The 17,216-nt window shown below is 39.9% G+C and overlaps 1 protein-coding gene across 2 annotated transcripts in view; it reads left to right on the forward strand.

Moving 5' to 3' along the window:
* Positions 1–17,216, forward strand: part of REPS2 (RALBP1 associated Eps domain containing 2) — a 238,115-nt gene that overhangs the window by 43,709 nt on the left and 177,190 nt on the right. For both annotated transcript variants that reach the window (XM_055563083.1, XM_055563084.1), the window contains exon 2: positions 14,699–14,822. In XM_055563083.1, the coding sequence (XP_055419058.1) occupies positions 14,699–14,822 (124 nt within the window). The remainder of the gene's footprint in view (positions 1–14,698; positions 14,823–17,216) is intronic.

The raw sequence follows: 17,216 nt of genomic DNA on the forward strand, positions 1-17,216 counted from the left end.
CAGTGATGGATGTCTGTCAGGCTAGAGAGGGAAGAGAATGGATATGTGTAGCTGAGGCATAGAAAGGGGATTTATATGGTCATGAAAGGAGGTGAGTTTGGTCAATAGAATGTAGCCGCTAGGTTACAGTAGGAACAATAGTACGATGGGCTTGGAGCTAGGTTTCCCCTAGTTGGGCTGAAGCCCCTTAAAGCCACCTGCATTTGCCATGATGTTGCAGGGGACTCAGGGTGCTGGTTGTCCTGAGGCTCTGCTGGGGGGAAGAGAACTGACCTGAACAGGGAGGGGCTGTCTCCAGCTTCAGTACCCTGCACTAGCCTGCTTTGGTTGGGGGGTCTGCCTCCTCAGAGAGAGGCTGCCAGTGTGGCAGGGGAGGTGAGCGGGGCATTTGCTCTTTTAACAGTTGGATAGGGTCTTCACTAGGAACTTGGCACAGAAACCCAGTTAATGAAGTCAGGTTGCCTACCCTACCAAAAGCTGGAGGGTTCCAGTCCGTCCAGGTTCATACTGGAAACTGAAAACTCTGGTGTGATCTGAGACGGAACTTGGATTCATTTGTTCTGTGAAGCATTTCAAGGATCTGTGTATAAAGAACAGATGCTCCACTTAGAAGAGATGTCCGGGTATGCTCTGTTCCTCTAGCTGCTGCTGCTGCTGCTGCTGCTAAGTCACTTCAGTCGTGTCCGACTCTGTGAGACCCCATAGACGGCAGCCCACAAGGCTCCCCCATCCTTGGGATTCTCCAGGCAAGAACACTGGAGTGGGTTGGCATTTCCTTCTCCAATGCATGAAAGTGAAAAGTGAAAGTGAAGTCGCTCAGTTGTGTCCGACTCCTAGTGACCCCATGGACTGCAGCCCACCAGGCTCCTCCATCCATGGGATTTTCTAGGCAAGAGTACTGGAGTGGGGTGTCATTGCCTTCTCCAGTTCCTCTAGCTAAGGCACTAGTTTCTTCCTTTGTCTCTCTCTCTCTCTCTCTTTGGCTCTAGTTTCTTTAAAAAAAGAAATGTGTGTGTATGTGCACAAGTGTGTGTAAAATAAAAGATATAAAATATAGAATGGACTGAAATCAGCAAACTTATAAAAATACCAAAGAAGCTCAACCTGTAACTTTATTTATGAAAAGCACTAAAAATGTCAATAAACAAGTTGAAAAGTGAATCCTTTGGCTTCTGAGGTAAGTCTGAGTTGCCAGAACCAGTAAAAGCTTTGTATAATCCTGGCAGCACATGAGTTCACCTGAGATTTTGCTGCTTCCAGCTGTATGAAATATTGTGATATACAGAGCCTAGAAACCTGGGCCAGAATCCTCAGACAAATTTGCTTTTATAATCTGAGCTGTAATTGCCTTTTAATTCAGTTCTAGCATTAAGACTGCTTTTGTGTATGTGTAAGTTTCCTTTATCTCATCAATTCCTGGCATTTGAGAGAGTGCCTGGCACACAGTCGACCATCAGTGAACATTAGTTCTTATTGGAGATTCTCCTCTTCTCCTCCATCACAGTGACTGTCTTCTTGTGGTCGGGGGGATGCTTCTTCTGTACCTTGGTGGTTCACCCCTGGCACACTCTTCCCCTCTCCTCTGCCTTGAGCTGTTAGATCCTGATTTTCTCCCTGGGCAGGTGCCAACCTCCAGGAACTCCTGACCCTGAAGTGCGTGCCTGCATGTGTGCAGCTGGCTTGGGCAGCTTCCAGAGCTGTGGCACTGGCTTGCCAAAGAAGGCCTAGAGAATAAAAGTCATAGTAAGAAGTCATTATCATCAAATGCCATCACTATCTATAATCCTTCCTTATTCTAAAAGATGGTCTAGGTGCATGATAAAAAAATATCTGTAGAATTAACTCTGTCAAACCTATATATGTCAATCCATTGTTCAAAAACCAAAGTAACTAGTCCAAGTTTTGAATTTATTTGAATTATTGTCTCTAAGAACCGTATTAAGATCATATTTGACTCCTTAGCATATTTTTGTGTTTTAATACAAAAATATTCCTTCTCCTGCCACCCCAACCCCTGCCAAAGGGAGTAAATTCAAAGCTCTGGGAGGATATGTTGTGTAGTTCATCGTTGAAAAGCACGGGGGGTTAGGGGTGCTGATCCTCCAGAGTTGAAAATCCATGTGTAACTTGGAGTCTGCCCTCCATATATGCGATTCCTCCACATCTGCAGATTCAGCCAATTGCAGCTCATGTACTATTTGCTATTGAAAAAAAAATCTGCATTATAAGTGGACCTGTGCAGTTAAAACCAGTGTTCAAGGGTCAACTGTATTTCTCTTTGCCTTTGCTTGCTTGAAATTAGGTGATTATAAAATGAATTACCTGAGCTCACCTCAGGTTCTTGCTATCCTTAAAAATGTAAAAACAAAACAAAACAAACTTTGGGGAACAGGTTGATATATTCACATATGTCACAATTCAGAGATACGAAGCAACACGCATAGTGGTTCTATTCGTGAGTGAAGAGTTGAGTCAAAGTCGGTATATTTAATTTATTCCATGACTCTCCCTGACGTGAAAGCAATGGCATGTGTGCTTTGGGGAATGCAGGGATTTTTTTTTTTAATCCAAGACTTGCCCTCAAGAGATTTACAGCCTTGTTTTAGGGAGATGTAGCAGGTATACTGAGAACCATAATATAAGTAGAAGTGGTAAGTGCCAGAGGGGGAGGTTCAAACCATAGTTTTAGCTTTTACCCATACAGTTCCTTTTCATAATATTTTTGGATCTAGCAAAAGGTTTGTGTTCTGTGTAGTCTGACTGCTTCATTCTAATAGATGAGACTAAAGAGGTCAGGTGCCTTCTGCATGGTCACCCAGCTAGATAGCCCCTACCTTTGACAAAGATAGCTCGTTCTTATAAAGCAAGTTGCTATTAAAAAATACCTTTACACAAATGACAATGAAAACACAACTGTACAAAATCTGTGGGATACAGCAAAAGCTGTTCTGTGGGGAACTTCATAACTATATAGATCTTCCTCAAAAAAAGCAAGAAAAATCTCAAGCAATCTAACCTTACCCCCTAAAAGAATTAGAAAAGGAAGAGCAAACAAAACCTGAAGTCAGAGGAAGGGAATAATAAAGATCAGAGAGGAAATAACACAGAGATCAAAAAAATGATAAAGCAAGCTGCTGCCTTGTTCTGTGCTTGGCAACTTAGAGGAAAGAGCACTTTGTGTGTGTAAAATCTGGACTGGGCGAGAAAGGACCATTGCAGCTTTGTTCAGCTGGGCACTTCGTTTGGAAACTGCCCTTAGCACGGGTGGCAGGGGAGTGGTTTTGGGGGCACATCTATAATAGTTCTTGCTGACATGGGTTAGGCTTTGTCTCTTACTCTTTACAACTTTTCTAAATTCATTTAAAAAAAGTAGACCATACGTTCACATGATTCAAAATTCAAAAGGTACAAAATGAAATTCAATTAACTCTTCCCTACCCTTGTGCCCTAGCTGACCATTCCCTTCTCTGGAAGCAGCTGCAGCCAAACTTGTTAGCTTCCATTTCCAGAAGAGCATATGAATATAGAAGTCGATGCATCTAGATTCAACCCCCAGGGTGTCTTGCTTTTTTCTTTTCAGCAGTTTAACCTGATGATCTTTCCATATCATTACACAAAGAGCTTCCTCATTCTTTTTTAGTTGGTGGTTTTTGTGGCTAACAACTGAATCCACTCTAGCTGATTAAGCCAAAAAGGGATTAGAGTTTTTAGGTAACTCATGAAATTGTTTGGAGGATTACAAGACAGGGGGCATCTGACTTCCCAGAAACAACGACCACGCCATATATAGCTCTAGTATTAGGTGGGCGCCACCTGTGCTCCTGCCTGTGCTGAGTAGCAAGTAGCAGGGCTCTGACTGAACTGCAGTTGCTTCCACCGTCATCCTGAGCCAAGAAGGCAGCTTCCCCTGCAGAAGTAGAAGCTCTGAGCAGAGTCTCTTCCCTTACATTTCTCACTTCTCAAGCAAAGTCTTGTATGGATATTCCCAACATTTGAGACCTGGTCACACATTTGCAGTTTAGCTGCAAAGGACGCAACAATTTGATTCTCAGCTTTCAAGCTGGGGGGTGAGATTTGTAATATGAGAAAGTTCTCAGTAGAGAAAGGCTTTCTGAAAGATTATGAGGTTATCACAGATATGACAGATGTCTACCAGAGCTGCCTAGAATTTCACTGTGTGGATGAACCATGATTGATTAAGCTAATATTTCAAATGATGGACCTCTGGGTGTTTTCAAATCTGTATCTTAGATGATAACATATTTAATAACCTTGTCATTAAATATGTCATTTTGCTTGTGTAAAGTGCAATGTGAATTCCTAAAATTCCTAGAGGTAGAATTGCTAGATCCAAGGTTTGATTACAGTTTTTTTAATTGTAATTTTTATGGATGTTGCTAAATGGTCTCTGGATGTTACACTGTTCTGTTCTTCCATTGACAGTGTACAGGTTCCTGTTTTTTTGCCTAGAGTCTTTTTCCTGTTCAGATCCCATCTGAGTCAGGGTCACAGGTTGGGTTTTCCCCACTCCTGGGGTGAGTTTGGGCTTTGGGCCAAGAATGGTGACAAACCAGATCTGGGGCCATAACCTCTGTCATTCATTCATTCATCTATCAATTAATTATCTTGACTGGATTTGGTCTATAATTTATTGTAGGCTCTTTGGTCCTAAATTAAATGGCATCTTGGGGATCTAAAAGATAATCTAACTTCCAAAAATGGTTTGCAACTTGGGAGTAGCTTATATGTTGGGAGATCTTAGATCATTATGTGCTCACAAATACATAAGGATGTTTTCAAAGAATGGTTATGAAGATTTATAACACCTTTTCTTTTTAAAACTAAAAAGCAAATAAGTGAAATAAGACAGATAAATACTGCATGATATCACTTATATATGGAATCTGAAAAAAGACAATGTTGAACTTATAGAAACAGAAAATGGAATGATGGTTGCCAAGGATGGTAGGGTGGGGGAAATAGTGGGAGTTGTTATTGAAAGGGTATAAACTTTCAGCTCTAAGATGAATGAGATCTGAGGATCTGCTGTATAATATATAATATGGTGAAAAGTGAAAGTCACTCAGTCGTGTCCAACTCTTTGCTACCCCATGGACTACACAGTCTGTGGAATTTTCTAGGCCAGAATACTGGAATGGGTAGCTTTTCCCTTCTCCAAGGGATCTTCCAAACCCAGGGATTAAACCCAGGTCTCATGCATTGCAGGTGGATTCTTTACCAGTTGAGCCACAGGGGGAAGCCCAGGAATACTGGAGTGGGAAGCCTATCCCTTCTTCAGGGGATCTTCCCAACCCAGGAATTGAACCGGAGTCTCCTGCATGGCAGGCGGATTCTTTACCAACTGAGCTATCAGGGAAGCCCTATAGTATGTTGACTGTAGTTAATAATGGTATTGTATAATTGAAATTTGTTTAGAGAGTAGAACTTAAGTGTTCTCACACATACACAAAAGGTAAATATGAGAGGTGATGAATGTATAAATTAACTCGATAGTGGGAATCCTTTCACAGTCTATATGTACATCAGATCATTACATTGGTCATTTTACATATATGACAATTTTATTTGTCAATTATACTATCTCAGTAAGGCAGACAAAAGCAAAATCCTATTTTTAGTATGTGAATTATTGCATAGATTTTGCTTGTATCTGAAATATGGCTCCAATTGGTTGCTGTGGAAGTTAATAGTAATATAGGAAGCCCTAGTTCAAAAGCTCCTGAAAATTTTAAACAAATGTATATAAATGGGTGTAAAATGGGGGGATACAGATGTGCTCTTTTCCTCTAGTGGAAGTGTTCACTGTTTAAGTTGGTATTTACTTAGTGTAGCTAATTATTTTAGGAAAATACCTTTCTGCATGTCTTTGAGTGTATCCACAGGATGTCATGTATAACTCTGGGAGGCAGTGTCTCATCAGGGACTGGTAACCCTTTCTCTGAAGGGCCTGGTAGTAAATATTAGGCTTTGAGTGTCAAGAGACAAAATTGAGGATACTATTATAGTTACTCATATAACAAGAGAGAAAACAAATTTCCTCAGAGATTTTATTGACAAAATTCAAAATATAATAATTGAATACAGGTTTTTTTTTTCTTTCAGAAGAGTAATACAGATCTACTAGTAAGAAGCATGGAATTCTTATTTTGGAGATAACATTTTATCTCATAGGATTCAAAGTTAGTGTTCCCTACCATCAAATTGACTGCAAATGTTCATCTGTAAAAACCATATAAGAATAGGCAGTGGGCCAGATTTGGCCTATGAACATCAATTTTCCAACCCCTGATGTAATGGAAAAGCCTTTACATTTGGACCCAGGCACATAGAGGTTTGCATGCTGGCTCTGAACTTGTGACCTTGAACACTTCAGTTAACTTTCTGAGTTGTGGCATTTATTTGTGCATAAACTGGAGGTAATGACAGCCATGGAATAAATATCATCCTATCTTTGTTATGGTTTTTGTGTTAAGATTCCAGTTCTGTAGATGCTGATGTCATTTAGCTAGACTTACTTGGAATTAGTATTGAGCAGAGTCAAAAGTCAGTCTGTCAGGGAATAGAATTTTCAAAAGTTCTCAGTGTATTATGTGAAAACATGTTTTTGCAGTGGAGAGATCTAGCAGTCACCATCTTAACCAAGTGGCCAAGCTTAGCAATTAGTGGTGGGATGTTCTGAAATTATGTACCCCTCACTGATGTGTACCTCTTACTATACCATGACGTCACTGTGTGGTGTCCTTGCCAGAAATGTTTGACTTGAATGTTATCCCAAGGAGACAGAAACTCAAAATGTGGGACATTCTGTAGGACAACTGGCCTGAGCTCTTGAAAAGATTCAGTGTCATGAAGAACAGAGGTGAGATTGTTCTAGATTGGGGAAAGACCATGGAAACATAAGATAAAAATGTAATGCATGAACATTAAGTCCTGGATGGGAGAAAGGAAATTCAGTTATATGGACCATTTTTAAGAGTTGAGAACATGAGAGTATGGACCATATGTTGTGTGATTATATTGTTGACTTCCTCAGATGTGGTGATGGTATAGGAGATAGTCCTGTTTTGAGAGGTGGGTCAGTGGTAAAGAATCCGCCTGCCAGTGCAGGAGACACAGGAGACATGGGTTCAATCCCTGGGTTGGGAAGATCCCCTGGAGGAGGAAATGGCAACCCACTCCAGTTTTCTTGCCTGGAAAATCCCACGGACAGAGGAGCCTGGTGGGCTACAGTTCGTGAGATCTCAAAGAGTTGGACATGACTTAGCGACTAAGCACGCAATAAACTATTTAGAGGTCTGAGAGGGAGGAAAAGGAGGAAGGGAGGAAAAGTAAGTTGGGGGAGGATAAGAGAGAGAAAAGAGTAAGTTGTTTTGTTCAGCGCAGCTCACTTCCTGACTTGGCATTGAGTGCAGCGTTTTCAGTGGGATGCTGCCCAGGACACTTTAATAAGTACTTTTAGGTATTAGTAGGCTTCCGTGTCTGAAGTCACACCTGAGCATTGAATGTCTGTCCTCTCTTTAATGGGGTGAGGGTTTGGCTTAGGCATGTGCTGTGGCACCTCATGTTGGGTGATCAGACATGGGGATTCATATTTTCTTGGGTGGCTCACCCAGGTCCCTCTGGATTGAAAGTCCCTTTTGATATTTAGAACATATACGTGAGTAGGAAAGGAAAATCCAGGATAGTGAACCTGAGTCTTCAGCTATATCCTGAGAGGCTGAGGTACAACTTAGAAGCTTGTGCTTTAAATTCTCTTTATGTCCGTTTTTGAGGGTGCCAGTGTGTGGGCTGTCATCTTCTGGAGGTATGCTAAGCAGAAGGAGGCTGGACGTAGAAGCTGACAGTGCATCTTGAGGGCTCTGAGTGGCTGGAGCACTGCTGAGGTGTCCTTGGCTGTGAGATTGAGGACAAGGGGTGGAGGCCAAGGACCAGGGCAGAGTGCAGTGCAGGCCGCTTCTCATGCTCTGATCCTGACCAGTCTGTTCTAGCTGTGCAGGAAGGGGACAGAGCAGCTAATATGCTGTTATATTCCTGCAGGAGCTCTTCAGGCTCTATAGTGTGAGATGACTAAAGCTCATTTAGCAGCCACTTGTAAAAATAATTACAAGATGAGAGAAAGAAGAGCATTCTGCGACTATGTGCTACGAAAACTAATTAATTCAACAAACACTTGTTGAGCAGCTGAATATGTAGTAAGAACCCTAAAGTATGAGTCCTGGGGGATACCTGTGATAAAAGATACACTTTTTACCTTGTGCTGTGCATTTGTGGGGTAGAGGAAAGAGATGGAGTACAGTGGAGACAATGACCACAATACTGATTTTGCTGTGTTACAAGGCTAGTGATGTGATAGAAAAGTAGTGAGGACAATGAGAATGCAGAAAACATGCCATGTGGAATTGAGCATGGTTCCAAAGGTAAGATTGGTCTTGAGATGATTTGAAGACAGAGTCTGGTGGGTAAAGAAGTGGGGAGGCATCCAGCTTCCAGGTGGGTGACATGGCAGGTGCCCAGAGGCCTGCCTGGCTGTCCTGTGTTGAGAGACCTGTTAGCATCTGGGGTGGCTGAAGTTTTGGATGCAGAGTGGGGAGGAGACAGACATGGGTGGGCTTGTTGGAAAGGTAGTTTGGACAAGATGGGAGGGCCTCAAAACTGTGCTCTGGGTTTTATAGGAAAGGGCATGAGGAGCCCTGGAAGCCTACTTGAGTTGGGAGTAGTCTTGTTTCAATAAGATATCATGGAGGGAATGTGGAGGATGGTGTGTGAGGTGGCAGAAGTCTGGGGACACGACTTGAAGTAATAGATGTGTGAGCAGAGACCCTGAACTTGGCCAGCTGCGGTGGAGAGAGAATAGAAAATAGGGGTCCACTAGTGTTTTTGGAACATTCTTTCAACCCCTCCCACCAGGACTTTGGATTTTTAAATCTCTCTAAGGAAGTCTTTAAAAATACTTGAAAGAGAGAAGCTTATTCAAACCTTTGAACAGTTTTGAAAACTTATTACATTTCAGCTTGGAAAGAAAGTATTATTTCAGGCAAACCGATGTGGACTGATTACTCAGCATAGCCACTTAATCTTTCAGAATTAGGTAGGAGGGAAGCTATTTTAGTGGCCTTCCGTCTTCTTCCAGAACTTTGTCCAGGTTCCTCCCAAATGGTCGATGAGTTTTTCTGATGCACATCCAGCACTCATGCATATGTATGCTGTGAGGAAGTTGATTTCATCCATTTCTTTTTTTTTTCATCTCTTGCCGTCCACCTGAGAAAACAAACATGAGTCCATAGATTCTTGTTCTGCATTAGAAATGTCCACAATGTGTAACTTAAGATGGGTCCAGCTGAGAGGGTTGCAGTTTTGGAATTTAGACTAAAAAAGAGGAGTGGAATCTTTCCTTTTTTTCTTTATTTTGAGAAAATTTTGGCAACTTGGACTGTTTGAAGGAGCAGTTATATAAAATATCCCTTGTTAATTGAGTATCTGGGGTAAGGTACCGCCATTTTTTCTTTAGATTACATTAAAACATTTCTACCCACAATTTAGAGCTTTTCCATGGAGAATTTAGAATTAGAACATTTTGAACCTCAATAAAGAAAAAAAAAAACCAGAATTAACCTACTTTTTGGAATGAGAAGTCTCAGGTTTATGAGGCTCCATATGTAAGTTCCAAAGGCCTATAATTTATCTTCTTTGCTGCTTGAATATTTCAGAAAGTTCTTGGCATGTCTCTTAGACAAAAAGAAAGAAAGGTGACCCATGGGCTTACCTCACTTATGTGTGTATCTTCTACGATGGCTACAAAGTAGTGCTTCTACTGGTATATGGCAGCTAAGGACAGATTCCAAGGTAATGAGGCAGTTTACTGATGTGAGATTTGGGTGTTAGTCTGAAAGTACCATAGTGAATGTTTCAGCAGAAATTTCAGTTACCTTTAGTTAAGAACTTTTCTAGTTCCATGTGGTAGATATTATAAAGGAGTAACTGAAGGTTACCTTGATAATAAATTAACACTGACTGAACTAGGGTTGTTAAATTGTTTCCATAGCAAGGATCATAATTTATTAATATTAGGAATTATTTTACAAGACAGCTGTATTGATGATGTTGGTTTTTGCCATGTATAGGCAAGCTTGTATCTGAAGATGTGTAATTTATTTATTCGCAATAAGGAATGTATTGTAAAACTCAATTACATTTTATTTGTGAGCGTTGCTTCATTCACTTGATTGAGAATTTTTGGACTGTATCCTGGGTGTCTATCATTGCACTAGGAGCTTGATAGAAGTTACCCCTTGCCCTAGGAGAGAAAAATTTTAATGGGAGGCAAAGATAAACAGATAATTATAATATGTGATAAGTGTTGAAATAGACAGTAAAATGCTTGAAAATGGAGAATTTCAAATGTATAATAGTCTTCACTTACTTCTTTCCCCTCGTTTGTTTTGGAACATATCCAAGATAATAATATATCATGTAATACACATTTATAGATATTTGAATAATCGGAGTGTACACTGGGAAAATAGACTATACCTGGGGACTTGGGAAGAAGCTATAGAGCCTGTAACATTTGAGTTTAATCTAGTAGGGAGGGAGAATGTTCCAGGTCCAGGTGAATAGGATGGAACTCAACAATTATTGAACACTGCTAAGCGTTATATCGGGCTTCCCTGGTGGCTCACTGGTAAAGAATCCACTTGCCATGCAAGAGAAACAGGTTTGATCCTTGGTTTGGGAAGATCCCCTGGAGAGGCAAATGGCAACCTACTCCAGTATTCTTGCCTGGGAAATCCCATGGGTTGAGGAGCCTGGTGGGCTGCAGTCTATGGGGTCCCAAGAGAGCTGGATATGACCTAGTGACTAAACAACAATGAAGCATTATAGCAGGTTCATTTAGTACATTATTTATTTTTTCCCTCATACTCTTATGGGAGTGACAATATCTATTTTATATTTGAGGAAGCTAGATTTCAGCCTGACCAGCCTTGACTTCAAGGCTACTTTAGTTTCCCATCTTGTGCACTGTGTGCACTAGGCACAGAAATGTAAATGGGCAAGATGTTTTTGGGGAAGCAAGAGATGAATGCAGCTATAGAATTGTGACCGTGTGTGTGTGTCAAGAGGTGAAACTAGAGAAGCTGCTCAGGGCCAGGTTGTGAAGGAACTTTAATGCTATGCTACGAAGATAGAATTTTGTCTTGAGGGTGGTGAGGATCCAGGCTGAGATGTCTTTCAGCCTGAGAACAGTATTGTCAGCTTTTAAAAGGCAGATATGTAGGCACTCTGAAGGATGAACTGGGATTGGAAAATCTGCTGAGGGGAGACTGGTTCAAGCAAACTGTTCAAACACTGTTTATTAAGCACAAAGAATGTGGTGGGCAAAGAAACTAATAAGCAAGACACATCTCCCTATTTCATAGAGCTTAGCCTAGTAGAGAGTTAGTCACATGCAGATAGATGGCTTATTGTGATGTGATTTATTTTTTACTTTTTATACCATGTATACCTGTGGCGGATTCATTTTGATATTTGGCAAAACTAATACAGTTATGTAAAGTTTAAAAATAAAATAAAATAAAAAAAAATTTTTGTGTACTTTTTAAAAAAATTTAAATTTATTTATTTTAATTGGAGGCTAATTACTTTACAATATTGTATTGAAACATGTATAATATCATATAAGAAAGAATCGCCAGTCCAGGTTCAATGCAGGATATTTTTTTTACTTTTTATAAATATTTTTTGGCTGCACCACTCAGCCTGTGGGATCCTAGTGCCTGACCTTTTTGTTGAGAGAAGAACACCAACTATTGGAATAAAGTTAAAAAAGAAAAAAAAGAAACTTGTCCCTGCTTTATGCTAATTTGTGTGAATTTTGCTAAAAAATAAAATCTGTCATGATGGCCAAGTGAGATATTAGGAAGGGATTAAGGTGTTGCAAATGAGAAGATAGGCTTGATTTGGTAGATGGTTCTGTGATAGAATCGACTGGATGTGATTAGCACTGAAAATAAGTTTCTGATTCAAGGTATAGTATGGTTGATGCCAACAGCTGAGGCGAGGGTTGCTGGAAGATCAGCAGGTTCAATGATATGTGAGGAGGGGCAAATGAGTAGGGCTTATTTATATTATGTCTGAGATGGCTTAGGGTATCCACATAGAGATGTCCAGTAGGGTTTTGGAAAACTGTATCAAGTATCCAAGTTGTTAGGTTTGGAGAGAGTGATTTGGTGATCATTAGCATTTATGTATGGTCATTGAAGCTTGGGAAAGAATAAGATTATCAAAGAGCAGTGATTCTTAGCTTTTGCTGCACTTTAGAATTACCTTGAGAGTGTTACAAAAATACCCATGCCTGGGCTGCACCACTGACTAATTAAAGCAGAATCTTTGGAAGTGGAGACTAGGTCTCTTTATATTTTCAAAATCTACTTAGGTTATTCTAATATGCAGCTAGAATGGCAACAAAGAAAGCAAGTGGACCAAAAAATTTAGACAATCGCATGTTTATTGAATGGACACTATTGTTGGCACTGCTACTTTAACTTACATGAGGTGAGTACCTGTTTACACTTAAGGGGAGACTGAGGCACAAAAGGTAAGTAACTTGCCTTAGGTTATACAGGCAGCCAATTGGTGCTAAGGCAGGAATTCACACTTAAGTCATTTACTCCAAGAACTGTTCTTTATACCATAGTGTTCTATTGCTTCTCCACTCAAGACTCAGTCTGGGAGGGTTGAGAGTTTTGGAATGGCAGTGTGAAAAACTCAGCAGATCTTCTTCCCAGTGAAATAGCCTCTTAACTGTAAAAATTATAAAGGACAATCATTTAAAGTCTCTGGAAATTGGCCTGAAAACATACAGCAAATGTAGAAAGATTTATTCAAGAAAATCTACTAAATCTTAGTAAGAACAGTGAGCCAGCAGCCTTTGGGCCATGACCTCATCCTTTCCTGACCCCCATCAGTTCCATGCAATGGAGGACTCTTCTTGGTAAGTATAGCTGAGAAGATAGGACTTACCCCCCTAACTGTAGCTCCTAGTCTAGGACTAGGAGCAGTAGACAGTAGACTGAAGGAGAAAGAGAGAGGAGACAGAAAGTACCAGAAGGAGAAAGAGAGAGGGACAGATAAATATTTGAAGAAATAATGGCCTCAAGATAACCCAGTTTGATGACAAACAGTAGCCTTCACAACCAAGAAGCCCAGCTCTGTCCTTTCAGTGGCTGCCAGTCTTACTATGACTGCAGGCTGGGGATGTCTGCAATACAGTGAAAACACCCAGAGTAGGAGTGAAAGAGAATGGAAGTAAGGCCAGTTAAAATGCCACAAAACTCACCATTCTTCCTGAGATTAGGCTGTTTTTCTTGAATAACACCACTGTGTGCCCCCCCCGCCCCCTCCCCCCCCCCCCATTGCTGCAAACTTTTGGTCAATTTCCAGAGTTCTGTCCATTTTAGTTAGTTTCTCATTGTTCTGATGGAGGAGAGCGTTTTTGGTGACCCTTATGCTGCTATTTTTTGCTTACATCCTAGTTGAATTTTTATTGTAATTTTCTTAAGATTACTTAGTGGCTACTTATAGTTTGTTCTGAAAGCATTTGTGATATTTTGGAAATTATTGGAATAATGATTTTTCCTATAATTATTGGAAATCTAAATCTAAAAGTAATTATTGGAAATCTAAAATTCCATCCATAAGGAACCAACTAATAATAATAATAAAAAATGCACAGTATATCTTTATAGCAGAATATTATGCAGTTGTTAAAGCAACGTGGTAATTTTAATTGTGCTGATAGAGAAGAATAGTCAAGGGATAATGCTAAAAGAAAAACAAGTCCCAAAATAGTATGTGATAGTCTATTTGTATAAAGTTTGAATAAACAACAGGAAAAACACAGGTGTGTACTACATATATGCAGAGATCATTTCTACAATAAATATGTAATATTTTCCTCTGGGACATAGGAAGTGAGGGTGCTTCTTAGTTCTTTACCCCCACTTAGTATTATTTGAACTTTTGAGTATCTATTACTTAGAAATAACTTTAAAGAAGTCATTGTATATTTAATTTGTTATTTTAAACTACCAATAGGACATATCATGTTAGTTTAAGGTCTACAAGTGATAAAGATTGCAATATTTTGATAATAATATTTGTATATGTAGTACTTCTTTTTTGTTTCCTTGAAGTATGCACTCAAGATGTAATTTTGATGCTTAGGAAATCATTTTGCTTGAGAACTTTAAAAAAATAATGAACTCACATTTAATTTCGATCAACTGGGATAATCCACAAATAATGATGATGACTAAACTGTTCTCTTTTCACCTTCGTGACTTTCTAGACTTTGTACATTACAGTCCACCCCCTGAAAAAGTCACTCTTTTGTAAGAAGATTAACAGCCATCCTTTGTCACCTTTATTTTTATCTTTGAAAGAGGAGGAATAATCACCCAGTTCTGAAACATCATGCGTGGGTAGAATTGAATTACCCAAATTGAAAACCTCCCTGCAAACTAGAGGATAAAGAATCCCACCAGCGTGTACACATAGGCTCTCCAGGGACTTTTTGATTATTTACCCCGTGAAATCCTTGAGATTTCATAATCTATCTTGTCTCATTTCCCCATTATGAAATGGAATTTTCAGCATCCCTTCTCTTGTCTGTTTTCAGATCACAGAATTGTGTGGTGCCAAGCGGGTTGGTTATTTTGGTCCCACACAGTTTTACGTTGCCCTGAAATTAATTGCTGCGGCACAGTCTGGCCTCCCTGTGCGGATAGAGAGTATTAAATGTGGTAAGTATCTCCCATTTATACATTCTTTTATCCGTGACAGTTTTTTTTTTTTTTAATGAGAACCATTTTTGTCATGAAAAAGAGACCTGGGTTTAAGGCCTGTTCTGTAAGCATTTGTGGAATTTTTTGTTTCTTCTTCCATCTCTTCTATTAAATAGGACTTACCAGGTGTCTTAGTTTTTTTTTTTAATGAGAAAAAATTCAGAGAGTGACCTGAGGTTAGTTTCTTTTATCTGACTTGCCGTTAAAAATAGATTTTGTTCTTTAGCTGAGAAAGATTGGGACAAGGGTTCTAGAACCTGTGGCAAAATAGTAAGACTCAGTTTAATTTTCCACTTGAGGAATCTATGTTGTTTAAGGTTCTATGAGGGACAAGGAACTGAGTAACAGGGAGAATTTGAGTGGAGCTGCCCCTTCTCTCTCTCTCCTGTTCTTGCCAGGCATGTCAAGTATGATTATCTTTTAATCTCTCAATTCCCAAAGCCCTATTAAGTACTTGGGGGCTACTAAATATTTTTCATAATGAATTTATCTTCTCAGAGTTTTTATTTATCATTTTCTTATCTTGCTATTCCTGCCCCAAACCCACCACATACTTGAGCACTTTTCACGACTTAAACCAAAAGCAAAGACCCAAACTCTTAGCATCATTTGCCCTGCTTCAGTACTGGTTTTACTAAGCTGTTTAAAGAACGTGATTATTCAGTGGATGTGCTGAGGTCTTTTGTTAGTTCACTGTGATATGAATTACTTTCCTGTGTCTACACAGCTATGCAGGAACTTTGCCCTTTTCCTCATTTGAGATAAAAATCACCCAACTATTCCTATCTGTTCTGTGAAGTCCCTGGTGGATCTTTTTGTGGGCTCAGGATTTATGGTTAGTCCATGGTAACCTTGTAGCTCCAAATAGCAGAGAAGATTCTGATAAATTGACTATAGAAAATGAAGCTTTTTTTACACTAACCATTAGGAAGCTGCAATCATCCTGCTAATCTTTATTAAAGGCCTAGTGTGTGCCAGACACTATATCATTTAGTCCTCATGACATTTACCTAAACTAGATAATTGTGTCAATTTACATTGCCTAGAATAAGCTGTGATAACAAATACCACTGAAATGTGAGTGCCTTAATGGAACAAAGACTTGCCTACTGCTTTGCAGTGGGTCGGGGTGACCCTCCAGGGCAGCTGCCCTCCATGTGTTGGCTCTGTGATCCTGGCAGCTTTATCCTGTGGCACCTCCAACACAGCACCTGTTCCCATAATTGCCACGACAGAGAAATAGTTTCTCAGCCTAGCAGTTAAATGCTTTGGCGTGGATGTGACTCAGGTTACTGCTGCTCACAGTGCATTGGCCAGAACTTGGCACATGGATCTACTGACATGCAGAGCGGGCTTTGGGGGTTGTAGTTCCCTCGTGTGCCTGCAAGTAGAGGAGACTGGATGTGGGTGAACTCTGAAAGTCTCTATCCTGGTGCTGTTATTATCCCCATTTTACAGATGTGAAAATGGAAGTGTAGGGGAATTAAGCAACTTGCCTAAGGATGTTAGGTTCTAACCAGCTCCAACCAGGATCTCAGCCTCCATTTCCCAGGCTTTTTATTGTTATGCAGAGTAGCCTCTTCTGGATGATTTTTTCTGTTTAGTAAGATCCCGATTCTAATCTGTAAATCTGGAATGTTTCCTGAACAGGAAAAAAACAAAACAAAACAAAAACAACCTGACCCCCAAAGCATCCCTTGGTATTATATAATTTGGTTCCTTGAAATAGGTTTCTTGATGGAGTGTAATTTCAGTGGCTGGTTTGGTGTCTGTTGGTCAGTGTTTGCTGTGATTTGTTCAGAGTTATAGCTCACTGAATTTCGATTTGTGGTAGGCACTGAAAGTTTCCATTCCATTGTAAATGATCATTAATCTTTATTATAGTATCTCCCAACTTCATCTTCTGGAAGAGTTCAGAGCTTCTTTGTTGTATAAAAGAATAAACTTCTGACACTTTTGTTGCTTACATTTGGTTAGACTGAAATCTTTTACCTGATCTGTGCTCAGATCTATAGCTTAATTTCCTGGGGATGGGGGAGGGGTTGGAAGGGGTGGATTGTCTTAAATTATCACTTGTATAAGGGATTAACCCTTTTTCCAAATATGAGGCTTTCTCCATTTTATAAATCCTGATGTTGCTTTTTACCACTGAGGGTTTAAGTATTACTCAGAGTTAATTCTTGATTTTCTTCCTTCATGTAAAGGTTTTTTAAATAAGTTACTTGCAGTCAGCATATGTTGAATAAGGATGAGTGCAAGACTGGGCCAAGCTTTGAGCTGCCACTTAGCATTTTCCAATTTTTTGCTTGAAATCCATTAGCTTAATGTTTGATGACATAAACCTTGAAGGTG

The sequence above is a fragment of the Bubalus kerabau genome, chromosome X (assembly GCF_029407905.1).
Source record: "Bubalus kerabau isolate K-KA32 ecotype Philippines breed swamp buffalo chromosome X, PCC_UOA_SB_1v2, whole genome shotgun sequence".
In the NCBI taxonomy this organism is placed as follows: domain Eukaryota; kingdom Metazoa; phylum Chordata; class Mammalia; order Artiodactyla; family Bovidae; genus Bubalus; species Bubalus kerabau.